Genomic DNA, 14983 nt, shown 5'->3' on the forward strand with positions numbered 1-14983 from the left:
AGTGAAAGCAGGACCATTATCTGAGGTAATATGTGTGGGGCATCTCCACCTAGGGATGATTTCGCGAAGTAGGATATTCACCACAGTCTGAGCTGTTTCATTTGTGGTGGGAAAAACTGCAGGCCATAGGGAGAACATGTCAACAATAACAAAGGCATAATTCTATCAGGGAACGAAGGTCAAAAATGAAAAAATCACTGGCAAGAAGTTGAAATGTCGAGTGAGCACTGCGATGACCAATGACATGATATGACAAGCAATGAATAAAGGAGAGCTAGGTTTCCCCTCTTTGCACCAAAGTCCGCCCAAAGGGTGGCTTTGGGCACCGGCCATGTTTCAGGTATCAAGTTCAGAAGGGGAAACAAAGGATTGAAGTTGGGAAAAAAATAGAGGAAGGGGGAAAAGCAGGAGGGGAAAGAAGAGGAAGGAGAACAGGGGAGGGAGGGGCTATAAAGACCAAGGGTCAGAGGAGTTGCCATCTCTACCACCATAGCACATGCAGCCAGGGCTCTCAAGCAGACAGGCATGCCCTGTACTTGAACAGGAGTGACTGTTAGAAAAAAAAAAAAAAAAAGGCAACAGGGTGTAAGTTACCACCATGATCTTGTGCCAGGACTCCCGCCATGGTTTTACAATTGTCTCAAGCAAATAGTTGAAGCATTTGATTTTAATCAGGAAAACCCCGGCCCGGGCTAAAAACCAAAGCACATTTCAAATATCCAAAAGCATCCAACATTTCTTTAGTTCATCTGATAAGATCAGTCATTTCAGGACCCAGGATCTGTCTCAGAATCTGGTCATAGAAGGAACAATCAGGGATCCATTGGCGGCAGTAACCAATCATACGAAGAAAAGTAAGCAAGTCTTTCTTGGTAGCTGGGCAGGGCAAGACCCAGGACAGCAGCAATGCGAGAAGTGCTAATTTTCCTCTGACCATGAGACAGGACAAAACCCAGGTATTCCACCTCAGATTTACACCATTGCAGTTTCTTTCGTGACACCTTGTGACTGCACACAGACAACCATTGTAAAAAGTCCAATCTATCAGCCTGACAGGTCTCCTGAGTTATGAAACATAGGAAGAGGTCATCCACATACTGGATGAGGACAAAACCATGAGGGGCGGTCCATGGCTGCAGAGTAGCCCGAAGGACAATGGAGAACACCACAGGGGAGTCAACATAGCCCTGGGGCACTCTACACCAAGTATACTTCTGTTGCTGGAAGGTGAAGGCAAAAAGGGTCTGAGTAGCCTCAACAGGAACAGAAAAAAACCCAAAAACATTCTTCAATGACAGAGAAAAATAGTGGCTGCAGGTGGAATGGAGGAGAAGAGGGAAGGAACGTCAGGGACAATGCGTGCAATGGGAATTACCAAAACATTGACAGCCCTAAGGTTTTGGATGAAACGGGGGGGGGGGGGGGTGCCATCAGCTTTAACAACAGGATTGATGGGCGTATTGTAGGAAGAGATCGTGGTTTTAATAATACCGGAGGAAAGAAAGGAAGCAATCAGTGGAATCATGGCCCTCTCCTCTTCCCGGGAGAGCAGGTACTGCTTGATGAAAATGGGAGTGAGTGATTTCAGAGAAGCACAATAGGAGGTGCATGAAATAGAGCCTACATCAGTGTCAGCAGAAGCCCAGACTGACAGGGCATTGGGGAATAATAAGAAAAGAGTGCTAGAATAAAGTAGAGCCTATATCTGGATGGGCTACAGACAGGGGTGTAGTACGATCAGATTTAGTCAGAATCCCATTAATTCCCATAGAAGGTTCAGCATTCATGCACGGACCCCGATAGTGTAAGTAAGTTCTGACAGGAGTTGGTCTGGCAGCCAAAAGTGCTTTTTGCTCTATCTAATTCAGACTGCAAATCAGAGGAATGTTGCTTTAAGTCAGAAAGAGTAAACCAAAATCATATTCCTTGAGGTCAGTGACTAGAGTGTCCAGATAAGCACAGAGAGAATTTACAACTTGCAAATCTTTATGGCAGCCAGCCAGATGGTCAGTGAGAAAAACATTAGCCTTGCTCCGCACAAGAAAGAAAGCCTGTAAAACGATTTTTTTTTTATATGAGCCAGCACAGAACAAAGTGCTTCTGAAAACCGAGCAACAGAAATCATAGAGTGGGCAGTCAAAAGACACGGAAACACAAAACAAGAAGCAACAGAGGGTAGCAGCCGAAGGAGGGACTCAAAATATGAGTCAGGGTCAGACTTGCACGTTCGAGATGGAGCCAAGAAACAGTTCTGTTTACAAGCTATGGCAGGAGGAAGGGAAGATCGAAACTGAAAACAGCTATCGAACTCTGCCGGCAATGCATGCCACATTACAATATTTCCTACCTCAGTATTAAGCGTATAGACAGTGCAAAGTATACGGGGAGGACTGGTGACACAGAGAGATGTGAGCTGGAGGGAGAGTCTCACATACACGTGCAACATAAGCTTTACAAGTCACATCTTTCTAGGAGAGGGAGGATCTTTACTACCTGTCTGACCCATTACAAAACACAAAATGGCAATGCACAACTCTCGCTTACCTTACCTTATAAACAAGACACGGCATGGGGGCGGGCCAAGATGGCGGCGATGTGAGGAGCTGTGAGAGACGCGTTAAGATCTCTCCGAGTTTAGCTTTTTCTTGAACTTTTACCTCGTTTCTTATGCCCCATACGAAGAGGAAAGGGGTGGTCAGGGGTCCTTCCTCGTCGGCCCTGGCGTAAACCCCTAGGCAGCAAACGATGGACAGCTTCTTTTCGGCTCTTCCGGCACCTGCACTATCCAGAGTGGATAGGACCTGGGATGGTGGGACTTTCTCAGCAATCTGCTGGATTCTCTCAAATAGATTGTGATGATCACCAATTCAATTCTCCAGGTATGGAGAAATACTGCCTGGGTTAGATGGTACATTGATAGTGGTCTGTCTAGAGGTGGTATGGCCCATCAATCAACTGGAGACCAGAGGCATCTGGCTGAAGTTGTATCACTTTCATTCTCTAGAGCACTGTTCTTCAACCACCAGTCCGCGGACCAGTGCCAGTCCGCAGGAAATTTCCTGTCGGTCCACACAGGGCCGGCAAGATCGAGATATTTTCATCTGGTCCGCGCTGGGCCGGAGAGATCATGAGGAGCCTCCGACAGTGGCTTTCTTCCCTCTCTGCAGCTCTCCTTTACTTACCAGCACAGCGATTCACGAAGGCAGCCTTGGGGCTTTTGCTGAGTCGCGGCTGCCTCTGATGATGCAAATTCCTCTTTCATCAGAGGCGGCGCAACCCAACAAAGGACCCAAGGCTGCCTTCCTGAATCGCTGCGCTGGGAAGCAAGGAGAGCTGTTGGAGGGGAGAAAGCCACTATTGGAATCTGGGAAGCTGCTGGGCAAGGGAAAAAAAGGGACAGCTGCTACTGGAGAGGTAGAAGGAGAGATGCTGCTGGGAGGGGAGGAGGGAAAGGAATCTGGGAAGCTGCTGGGAAAGGGAAAAAAAGGGACAGCTGGTACTGGACCTGGAGGGAAGGAGAAGGAGAGATGCTGCTGGGAGGGAAGGAGGGAAAGGAGTCTGGGAAGCTGCTGGGCAAGGGAAAAAAAGGGACAGCTGCTACTGGACCTGGAGGGAAGGAGAAGGAGAGATACTGTTGGGAGGGGAGGAAGGGAAGAGAGTTACTGCTGGACAGCAGGAGGTGGGAAGGGAGAAGGAAAAAAGGAAGGAAACAACTGGCAGGGAGATTAGAGGAGGGGAAGGGGAGAGACAGGCATGATGGGAAGGGGTCAGCAGAAAAATAAGCAGAGAGGGACAACGATGCTAGATCTGGTGTAGGAGAGATAAAAATGAAGAGAGCTGTGAAGCTGGAATGAATCATGTAAAAAGGAGAGAGGGGGCGCAGGCTGGATGGAAAGGGGAGAGGGGCATAGAAAGAAGACAGATACCATATGGAAGGGAGAGGACAGACAGTGGATGGAAGGGGCAGATGCTGGATTGAAGAGATAGAGAGGGCAGACGCTGGAAGGAAGAGAGTGAAAAGAAGATGAAAGCAGAAACCAGAGATGACAAAAGATAGAAAAAAATAATTTTATTTCTATTTTGTGATTAGAATATATCAGATTTGAAATATATATCCTGCTAGAGCTGCTGTAAGATATAACTGGGGACTGCAAAGCCCAGGCAGTGCTTCTTTAGCTTCCAGCTGGCTTAGGGTGCTCTCTGACCAGGGGGTGGTTGCCCTAGTTGCATTCCCCTAACACTATTCCTGTCATGTGTGACTGCAGTATTCTGTTAGCATGATATTTCTGGGTAGCATTCTGTAATAATTTGGCTTGTTCAGTTTTCTTAATAGTAGAGGGGATATATGTGAAGGGGAGAGGAGACAGGGTTTTGTTGGTCCTTGCTCTGTATATTTATATTTATAAAATGACAATTGTACAGAATATTGTTTCTTTTTATATTTTAATAAAATACATTCAATATAAAATCATAATTGAGGCTTGTGTGGATGGGATCAGATGATTTGCAGGGCCTGAGCTCACGGAGATGGGGCGGAAACGGGGTTTTTAAATTTTAGTCCTAATAGTTTGCCGGACCACAAAATAATTATTTTATTTCTGCTGGTCCACGGGTATAAAAAGGTTGAAAAACAGTGCTCTAGAGGAGGGGGCATAATGTCTGGGTGATGTTGGACAAAGTCACAGCAGTTGCCTACATCAATAAGGAGGGACCAGAAGAATGACATGAGGGGATAAAGGCTGGTTGTGTACTGTATATTCAGTTTTGCACACACTCATATACACACACACTTGTCAGTGATCCATGAGGTGACAGAAAGCAATACAGACACAAAGTGCACCATGTTTCAATATGAAAGTATAATTTTGAAACAAAATTGTACTTTTAATGCCTGGATTTTAAAAATGCTTCTTTATGATTCATAGTCCAGTATTATTGCTCTGTGTCACTTCAGTAAAAATGTTCAAGAAGTGTTGTGTTTTTTGTTTTTTTTTGTAATGCAGGATGCCTCTTGTAACAGGACAGCAACAGCAGGAGCTGGTAGACTTATATGATGAGGATGAAGCTGAGAGAGATTTTCTGTTCTCCAAACCCATCTGCTTCTTAATTGTTGGAAAGCCTGTAAGTCCTGTATGGCTCATCTTCTCAAAATTATTATGCTGCTAGACTGTCAGTAACAACTTGAGGCACTGAAGTGGCTTGAAATCTATGAAGTCAGTATATGACTTATTGAAAATATATTTGATCGTTAGGAATGGAGAAAGTCAAACAACTACTACTATTAAAATTAGATATTTATCAAAACTACCACTACTACTATTTCACATTTCTATAGCACAATGTACATCAACACATTTATGAGACGGTCCCTGATCAGTACAGCTTACAGTCTAATTACCAGGACAAGTAGGGGCTTAGGGAGTTTCTCAGGTATTTAGGCCAAGGGGGTTGTGAGTTAAATACATTCTCAAAAAGATGGGCTTTTGGTCTGGATTTAAATAGTTTCAGGGACAGAGCTTGACGTACTGACTAAGGCAGTTTGTTCCAGGTGAATATTATTGGAATGCACCGGGGAGGGGCCTGAGGCTCTGAGTAGCTCAGGTTGTTTAAGGCCCTTCCCTTGGGAGGGGCCTTAAACAACCTGGGCCAATCAGAACATAAGAACTGCCGCTGCTGGGTCAGACAGCTCCCGTAGCTACCCTTAGGTCAAAGACCTTTGCCCTAATTGAGTCTAACTTTACCTGCATATGTTCTGGTTCAGCAGGAACTTGTCTAACTTTGTCTTGAATCCCTGGAGGGAGTTATCCCCTATAACAGCCTCCGGAAGAGCGTTCCCATTTTCTACCACTCTCTGGGTGAAGAAGAACTTTCTTACGTTTGTACGGAATTTATCCCCTTTTAACTTTAGAGAGTGCCCTCTTGTTCTCTCTACCTTGGAGAGGGTAAACAACCTGTCTTTATCTACTAAGTCTATTCCCTTCATTATCTTGAATGTTTCGATCATGTTCCCTCTCAGTCTCCTCTTTTCAAGGGAGAAGAGGCACAGTTTCTCTAATCTCTCACTGTACGGCAACTCCTCCAGCCCCTTAACCATTTTAGTCACTCTTCTGTGGACCCTTTCGAATAGTACTATGTCCTTCTTCATGTACAGCGACCAGTGCTGGACGCAGTATTCCACGTGGGGGTGTACCATGGCCCGGTACATTGGCATGATAACCTTCTCCGATCTGTTGTGATCCCCTTCTTAATCATATCTAGCATTCTGATTGCCCTTTTTGCTGCCGCCGTGCATTGCACGGGTGGCTTCATTGACTTATCTACCAATACTCCCAAGTCTCTTTCCTGGGGGGGGTCTCTCCGAGTACTGCACCGGAATCCTGTATTTATGTATAAGATTTTTGTTACCGATGTGCATCACTTTACACTTACCATGTTAAACCTCATTTGCTATGGCACGGCCCATTCCTTGAGTGTGTTTATGTCACATTGCAGGTCTTCGCATTCCTTCTGTGTCTTCACTACTCTGAATAACTTTGTATCGTCCGCAAATTTAATCAACTCACTCGTTGTATCAATTTCCAGGTCGTTTATAAATATGTTGAAGAGCACGGGCCCAGGCACCAAACCCTGTGGCACTCCACTCATAACGCTTTTCCAGTCCGAGTATTGTCCATTTACCCCCCAATCTCTGTTTCCCATCTGCCAACCAGTTTTTAATCCACATGAGTATTTCACCCTCGATTCCATGGCTCTCAATTTTCAAAGTAGTCGTTCCTTAGGAAGAGCAGCAGATGAATCCAGAGACCAATGGGATAGCACACATCTACCAGCAGGTGGAGATAGAGAAACTGATTAACAGGTAGTCCTATTGGCTGGCACTCCTCCTGCATCTTCAGTATGCTCTATCTCCCAGCACGTGATGGTCGCTATTCAACTAGCTCCTGAATTCTAGCTGTGACTCGATAGTTATTTTTTCCTGTTGAGATTTCTCTTCAGTGAGACTACCATTCTATTTCTCCTGTTGAGGTTTGTCTTCAATGAGATGGCAATTTTATTCTCCTGTCGAGGTTTCTCTTCAGTGAGACAGGGGTGACCAGCTGAACGATGCCGGCTTTAGGGGTTACACCTGGGCCCCCCAGGTCCCTGCCTCACCCTCCCTCCATTGCTAGAGGGTCTGACCGGGTCTCGATTTTATCCCAGGACAAGCAGGCATGATATTCTCACATGTGGGTGACGTCATCTACGGAGCCCCAGCGCGGACAGCTTTTCAAGCAAACTTGCTAGAAGTTTCAAGTTTGCACACTGCACCACGCATGTGTCTGCTTCCTCGCCCACTAGAGGGCGCGTTCCACCTCGTGGTCCTCAGTTCATTTTTTTCCGCGGAGCCAGTAAGCCCTGTGGATTGTGAGCTCCTCATCTTTTTTGTGTCGCTGCTTCCTGACACCGCGTCTGATTTTTTCGGTCGCTGTGCTTTTTGATTTCTGTTCTTTTCTGTTCTTTTCCTTTTTAAAACAAAAAATTTTTGTCTTCTCGTTGGGCTCCGGGGGCTCCCGGCAGCCGTGGCCGCGGGACGTCGATCGTTCCCGGCCAGTTTCGTCGTTGATGTCCCGTCCTGTAACGGGCTTCAAAAAGTGCAGCCGGTGCGAGAGGCTGCTCTCTATTACAGACCCCCACCGGTGGTGCATCGTTTGTCGTTTGTCCGGTTTGGCGCATACCCTCCTCATGGTCCTCAGTTCAGATAGCTAGCAAAGAAGCCAACCTCGGGGAGGCGAGCGGGTTGTGAGAATATATGCCTGCTGTCCCTGGATAACACCTGTTACGGTAAGTAACTGTGCTTTTTCTTCTTTCCCTTCTCTGTTTTTAAAAAAAAAAAAAAAAAAAGGGAGACCATAGTTGCTACATTCTGCCCTGTTAGTGCTGCACAAACAGCTCTTACTGGCTTCAACCGGCCCTAACAACAAGCTTGTGAGTATGTATGTGTTTTTTACTGTTGTTTGAACTTCAGGTTCTGTTTGGGAGTCTTAGTACTGTGGGATCGGTCAACATATGTTTAAGGAATGGATATTTTATTGAGGCTAAGTTTTATGACTAGAAATCCATTGTGAAGCCAGACCGTCTGTGTCATATCAATCTGTTGGAACTCAGAGCGATCTTCTATGCTCTCAAGGCCTTTCAACATCTCCTTCACGACATGGTGATTCTTGTACGTACAGACAACCAAGTGGCCATGTATTATGTCAACAAACAGGGAGGGACGGGATCTCACTCCCTTTGTCAGGAAGCTCTGAAATTGTGGCATTGGGCAATCCTTCACAACATCTACCTCAGAGCTGTTTACATTCAGGGTCAACCCAATTACTTAGCGGACAAATTGAGTCGTCTTCTACAGCCTCACGAATGGACACTCAATTCTCCTACTCTTCGTCAAATATTTGTCCGCTGGGGAACTCCACAGATAGACCTGTTTGCGTCACCTCTCAACTTCAAACTGCCTCAATTTTGCTCCCGTATTTACACTCCTCAACGTCTCGAAGCGGATGCATTTCTACTGGACTGGAGGAATCAGTTCCTTTATGCCTTTCCTCCATTTCCTCTGATTCTCAGGACTCTAGTCAAACTGAAGTCAGAACATGCCACCATGATTCTGATAGCTCCTCGGTGGCCCAGACAACCTTGGTACTCCCTTCTACTTCAACTCAGCACCAGGGAGCCTCTACTTCTACCAGTATTTCCTTCTCTTCTCACTCAGAGTCACGGGTCCTTACTTCATCCCAATCTGCAGTCTCTACACTTAACAGCTTGGTACCTTTCTGCATAACAGACTTTCCTCAATTTTCTCAGTCTGTTCAAGATATTTTACTTGCTTCCAGAAAGCCATCAACTCGACAATGTTATGGCCAGAAATGGACTAGATTTTCTGCTTGGTGTTCCACATGTCAATTGCAACCGATATCTTCCTCCTTAGCATCTGTTCTGGACTATTTGCTTCACTTGTCACACTCTGGACTTCAAACTACATCTATTCGAGTCCATCTTAGTGCCATAGCTGCTTTTCATCAGCCTCTGGATAGGAAACCTCTCTCTGCACATCCCATGGTTTCTCGCTTTATGAAAGGACTTTTTAATCTTCAACCACTGCTTAGACCACCTCCAGTGGTTTGGGATCTGAATGTTGTTTTGGCTCAATTGATGAAGCCTCCTTTTGAACCACTTGACAAAGCTCACCTCAAATATCTCACTTGGAAAGCTATTTTCCTGATTGCCCTCACATCTGCTCGAAGAGTCAGTGAGTTACAAGCTTTGGTTGCGGACCCACCTTTCACAGTTTTTCACCATGACAAGGTGGTCCTCCGTACTCATCCTAAATTCTTACCTAAAGTTGTTTCAGAATTTCACATCAATCAGTCTATTGTTCTACCTGTTTTTTTTCCAAAGCCTCATTCTCATCCTGGAGAAGCGGCCCTTCATACTTTGGACTGTAAACGTGCCTTGGCTTTCTACCTCCAACGCACTCAACTTCACAGAACATCTCCTCAACTTTTCATCTCCTTTGATCCGAACAGGTTGGGATGTCCTATCTCGAAGCGTACCATCTCCAACTGGATGGCTGCTTGCATCTCTTTTTGCTATGCTCAGGCTGGTCTTCCTTTGCAAGGTCGAGTGACGGGCCACAAAGTTAGAGCTATGGCGGCATCGGTAGCTTTCCTCAGATCAACTCCTATTGAGGAAATCTGCAAGGCTGCCACTTGGTCCTCGGTTCATACTTTCACCTCTCATTACTGTCTGGATACTTTATCCAGAAGGGATGGCCATTTTGGCCAATCTGTTTTGCAAAATCTTTTTTCATAAATTGCCAACTTCCCTCCATCCCTTTTTACTTAGCTTTGAGGTCACCCATGTGTGGGAATATGTTGCCTGCTTGTCCTGGGATAAAGCACAGTTACTTACCGTAACAGTTGTTATCCAGGGACAGCAGGCAGATATTCCCACAACCCTCCCTCCTCCCCTGGTTGGCTTCTTGGCTAGGTATCTGAACTGAGGATCCTCTCAGGAGATGCGCCCCCTAGTTTGGGCGGGAAGGCACGCGCGCATGCGCGGTACAGTACTCGAAAGCTCGAGATCTTCAAGCAAGTTTGCTTTCGAGGCTGTCCGCTGCTGGGCTCCGTCGGTGACGTCACCCATGTGTGGGAATATCTGCCTGCTGTCCCTGGATAACAACTGTTACGGTAAGTAACTGTGCTTTGTCTGCAGTTGCTTTATCATGGTCGCGGGACTTGGTAGGTCTAGTATGTTGCAGTAGTCTTATCATCCCAAGGATAAGAGATTGTACCAATAGAAGGAATTGCCTGAAGAACGAGCTGTTAGGATGGGAGGACATAAGAGAAGTAGAAAGACAGTGGTCTAAGCTGAAAGGAGCGATAAAAATGGCTACGGACCTTTATGTGAAGAAAATCAATAAAAACAAGAGAAAAAGGAAGCCAATATGGTTCTCCAACCTAGTGGCTGAGAAAATAAAGGCGAAAGAGTTGGCGTTCGTGAAATATAAAAAAATCCAAGAAGAGGAGAGCAGAAAGGACTACAGGGTGAAACTGAAAGAAGCCAAGAGAGAGCTGCTCCAGAATATACTCTCCTCATTGCCTCTAGGCAGATGCTTTTCTGCTGGAATGGACGAATCTCTTCCTTTATACATTTCCTCCATTCCTTCTCATTCTCAAGACTCTTGTCAAGCTCAAGATCGATCATGCCCCATGATTCTGATAGCTCCTTGGTGGCCTAGGCAACCTTGGTACTCCCTTGTACTTCAACTCAGCAGCAGGGAGCCATACCTTATACCAGTTTTTCTGTCCCTTCTTATACAGTCAAGGATCTCTACTTCATCCCAACCTGCAGTCTGTCACAACCCTAGCATTAAAGCTAAGCGTGTTCCAGACAAGGCTTCTTCTAACCCTAGCCCTCCGTTAAAAAAGGCTAACCAATGTGACAGGGCAACCCCTAGTTCCCAGCTAGGATCAGAGTTCCAGTTTAAGCACCAAGTCACTAAGCCCTGGGGAGGGGAGGAAGAAGGGGAGAATAGCCTAGAGCGGCAGGAGGTGTGTCCTGGAGAGCAACAGCCTAGGAAACAAGTTCCTAGGGCAGGTAATACTCAGCTGCAAGGAATTAAAGCACAGAGGAAAGCTCAGTGTAAGGAACAAGCTGCCCTGCCCCCTTTTAAGCTAGGGCGTGGTCAGCTACATGCTTTAGACTAAGGCTGCCCTGAGGAGAACTAAGTCAGTCTACCCTGGATCATCCCAGGAAGCAGGATCCCAGGACCGGACTCCTGAAGCTGCTCAAATCCAAGACATTGAGATGTCAGAGGCAGCTCCTGTCCCTGGGCCAGCCAAACAGCCAACCCGGAACCCATGGAGTTTCTGGAGACTGCCATGGAGCCACAGGACGACTTAATGGATGAAAGTTAAGTGCCTCACCTTGATTTTTCCTTGTGTGTTTTAAACTGTGGTGGTTTTTGGCTGTGAATTGCTACAGGCAACACAGTGAAGCTAAGTGAGCTGTGCTGAGCTCACAGACACGAGGGTGCCTGTTTTGTGTTTGGACTTTAAAGCAAAGTGTATTTTGTTTGGCAAGTTTTTGTCCTGCCTTTTTGCAGAGTGTTTGGGACTTATTGTATGCTGATTGTGTGAAGGAACAGTAGCAGGGAAAATCCACTATCCATCGTCGGGTTGGGTTTGTGGGGCCAATTCTTGGCAAGCTGTTTAAAAGCTGATTTAAGGTGGATTCAGCTACTCCCTTTCCCCACCAGTGTGCTTAGCTGGTTGGGGCAGGCCGGTTACAAACCAGGCCTCTGCAACATTGCTCTCAAGCATTAGAGCAACCTTCTGAAAGACTCTGATAAATCTGGACAATTATTATAGCTGATTTTTTTTTTTTTTTTTTTGCTCAGACAGTGAAACTAATAGAGCTGAGTTACTGGGTATTGTTTAGGACACTTACCTGTTTGTACCTGACAAGTAGGTGAGGGCTACCTTTTGAAAGCCCCGTTTTTTTGTTCATGCTTCTTTGGAGTTGAAAGACTAATTACTGATAAAGTGTTTCATAGCCAATAAAGTGAGACACAAGTTGCTGAAAGAACTTTATTGAACCTGACTAATTGGTTTTTTTTTAATATAAGCCAGCAGGACCTCCAACTTATTTTGGAGGCACGTATAAATCGGTCGTGGCTGAGCGGTGAACGGGGCCTAGGTCTAAACCCGGCACTTGCCTTACCACAAGTCTCTACACTTGATAGCTTGGTACCTCTCAACATAACTGCTCTTCAGTTTTCGCAACCATTCAAGACATTTTAGAGGCTTTCAGAAAGCCTGCCACTAGACAATGCTACCACCAAAAATGGACTAGATTTTCTATGTGGTTAATCTCTCATAACAAGAAGCCTCGAGATACCTCCTTGTCTTCCATCTTGGATTATCTTTTGCATTTGTCTACCTCTAGCCTCAAGTCTACATCCATTCGAGTCCATCTCAGTGCAATTGTGGCTTTCCATCAGCCTATCGAAGGGAAACCCCTTTCCCTAGCAACAACAGCAGATGAATCCAGAGACCAATGGGATAGCTCACATCTACCAGCAGGCGGAGATAGAGAAACTGATTAACAGGTGGTCCTATTGGCTGGCACTCCTCCTGTCTCATCAGTAATCTCTATCTCCCAGCAGGAAAAGGTCGCTATTCAACTAGCTCCTGAATTCTGGCTGTGGCTGGAACTTTATTTTCTCCTGTTGAGGTTTCTCTTCAGTGAGACTTCCATTCTGTTTCTCCTGTTGAGATTTCTCTTCAGTGAGCTGGCAGTGCTATTTCTCCTGTTGAGATTTTTCTCTTCAGTGAGACAGGGGTGTCTGGCTGAACGGTGCCGGCTTTAGAGGTTACACTTGGGCCCCCCCTTGTCCCTGCCTCACCCTCCCTCCAGTGATAGAGGGTATAACTTGGTCTCTACTTTTCTTCTTTCCCTTCAAAAAAAAAAACAAAAAACTGGGACCACAGTGCTGAATAACTTTTCTGCCCTGCTAGGGCTGAGCAACCGGCTTCTGCAGGCCCTGCAAGCGAGGTTGTAAGTATCTGATTTCTCAGATTGTTGGAAGTGTGCATTTGTGTTGGTGGTTTTGACCGGCGGGTTTTATAGTTGGTTTTAGGAAACGCGGACTTGGGGAGGTGAAGAATGTGTGAGAAGGGCTTGATGGCTCCGGGTATGTCATTCCGATACCGTTGTAGGAGCTGTTGCCTTCCCGCGTGCGGGAACCACGCACTTTCTTCCTTCTTATGAGGTGCACGTTGATCCTTTCCTGCTAGATCTCAGCGACATTGCTTTTCCAGTATGAGGGCTCCGGCCATGTCGGTTTGCTCCGGTTATGTTTTTTCAGCGAGTTTAGTTGGGGCCAGCAGTTGTCCGCGGCACAGTCTCACGCTTGTTATCGTGCTCTGCTGGGTTCGCCGCAGCATGGTTAGCATTCCCCACGAGGCTGACTGGGAGTCAGTGTTTACTGTGGTCGTCTTCTTTTATCCCGCTGGCCAGTTATTTTAACTGTTTCCTAGGAGACGCTGTCTTGCAAGGAACATGTGGCTTGAGCTTGTACACCTGCGCTGGTGGGAGCACCGCAGCGTTCAGTGTGTTTCTCTGTCAGTGGACTTTTATTGGCGTCTGTCGCAGCTTCTGTGCCTTCAGGGCAGATGCGTCAGAAGTTATGGCGGTTCTCTACATGACTGAGACAGTGCAGCTTGGTGTGTGGAAGTCTCCCGAGTTGATTTTTCTTTTTTGACCCGTTTGTGTTGGCTCTTTGGGAGTCTCTACAGGCGCTTGGAAGAGAGGGAGCATCTACTCTCTGTTTCACCACCCAGTTTCAGATTTCCTCCGTTCTGGGTCGGTAGCAGGCAACTCACAGTGCGACTTATGTCAGTCACAGGCGATTACCCGGTGCTTTATTCAGGTGTCTCCTCAATCTCTATCGCTGTCTCCACAGGGTGGGCCTAGATAGATCTGACAGTTTCCTTGATGTGGGTGCCTTTATGCAGCGCTGAGTGTGTCTGGTAGCGTTGTGGAAATTGTTTCGGTACATATGGGGCATGCTGACTTTTGCATTTTCCTGCGGACATGACTGTCTTTTGCTGTTTCTAGTGTGGCAGGGTTTTCAGCAGGGGTGTTCAACCTTGTTGCCTTCCCTGGGCCGCCTTGATTACTAAAAAAAAAAAAAAAAATGTTCCCCGTTAAGAACGGTTGGATTTTGGAGCAGCTTGCAAACCGCCTGGTTTTCAGGTTCCGCAGGCTGCCAAAGCTTAGTCTTATTTTTCAGACTTCCCTCATAGTCCTTATTCAATTGCATGACTAGTTTGTTCTCAGGAGTGTTCCTGTATTCTGATCAGAGCTTACGGTTTTCCTCCAGCTCGTTCCCTGACCTCTGCTTCACTTTGTAGGGGCCGTTAATTCCGCGGCAAGCTCTGTGGGCAATCTCGCAGAACAAGAGCTGTAATATTGCCAAGTCACGGGACTTTGACAATTCTTGCGCCTTTGCGTTCCTGTCTCCCATTTCTGATTCTTTCTTGGTGTTCCTGTGTGTTGAATATCCCGGGGTGACGCTGGTGCGGGATCCCCTACAGGGTTGCTGGTATTTGGGACGATGGTTTCAGCTCTTCCAGATCTGAGGGAAGTGGTTCCCTTTGCTTCATGAGGCCCAAAATTAAAAAGGGGGGACTTGATCAGACTAGCACTAGATTTCATATGAATCTCTTCATTTCTCGAAGTTGAACATTTCCAAAGGGAACTGGGAGATTACTTGAATTTTCACATCTGGCCACCATATTGGCCGTATATGCGCTTGGTTATTCTCGAGCAGCAATTTAGGTTTCGGCAGACTTCTTTTGGCCTAGACTAAGGGAAGTTATTCCATTTACTTCCTTGGTGCCTTAGATGGGGTAGTTGGTCTGATGGGAGCTGGCTCTCA

At 46.3% G+C, this 14983-nt stretch overlaps 1 protein-coding gene across 1 annotated transcript in view; it reads left to right on the top strand.

Annotated features, from left to right (window-relative positions):
* The window catches only part of AK9 (adenylate kinase 9), a 1007389-nt gene that overhangs the window by 8315 nt on the left and 984091 nt on the right, over positions 1 to 14983 (top strand). The window contains exon 2 of the mRNA XM_033936269.1: positions 5004 to 5121. Coding sequence (XP_033792160.1) covers positions 5005 to 5121 — 117 coding nt within the window. The 5' untranslated portion in view covers position 5004. The remainder of the gene's footprint in view (positions 1 to 5003; positions 5122 to 14983) is intronic.

Source organism: Geotrypetes seraphini, chromosome 3 (assembly GCF_902459505.1).
Source record: "Geotrypetes seraphini chromosome 3, aGeoSer1.1, whole genome shotgun sequence".
NCBI lineage: Eukaryota > Metazoa > Chordata > Amphibia > Gymnophiona > Dermophiidae > Geotrypetes > Geotrypetes seraphini.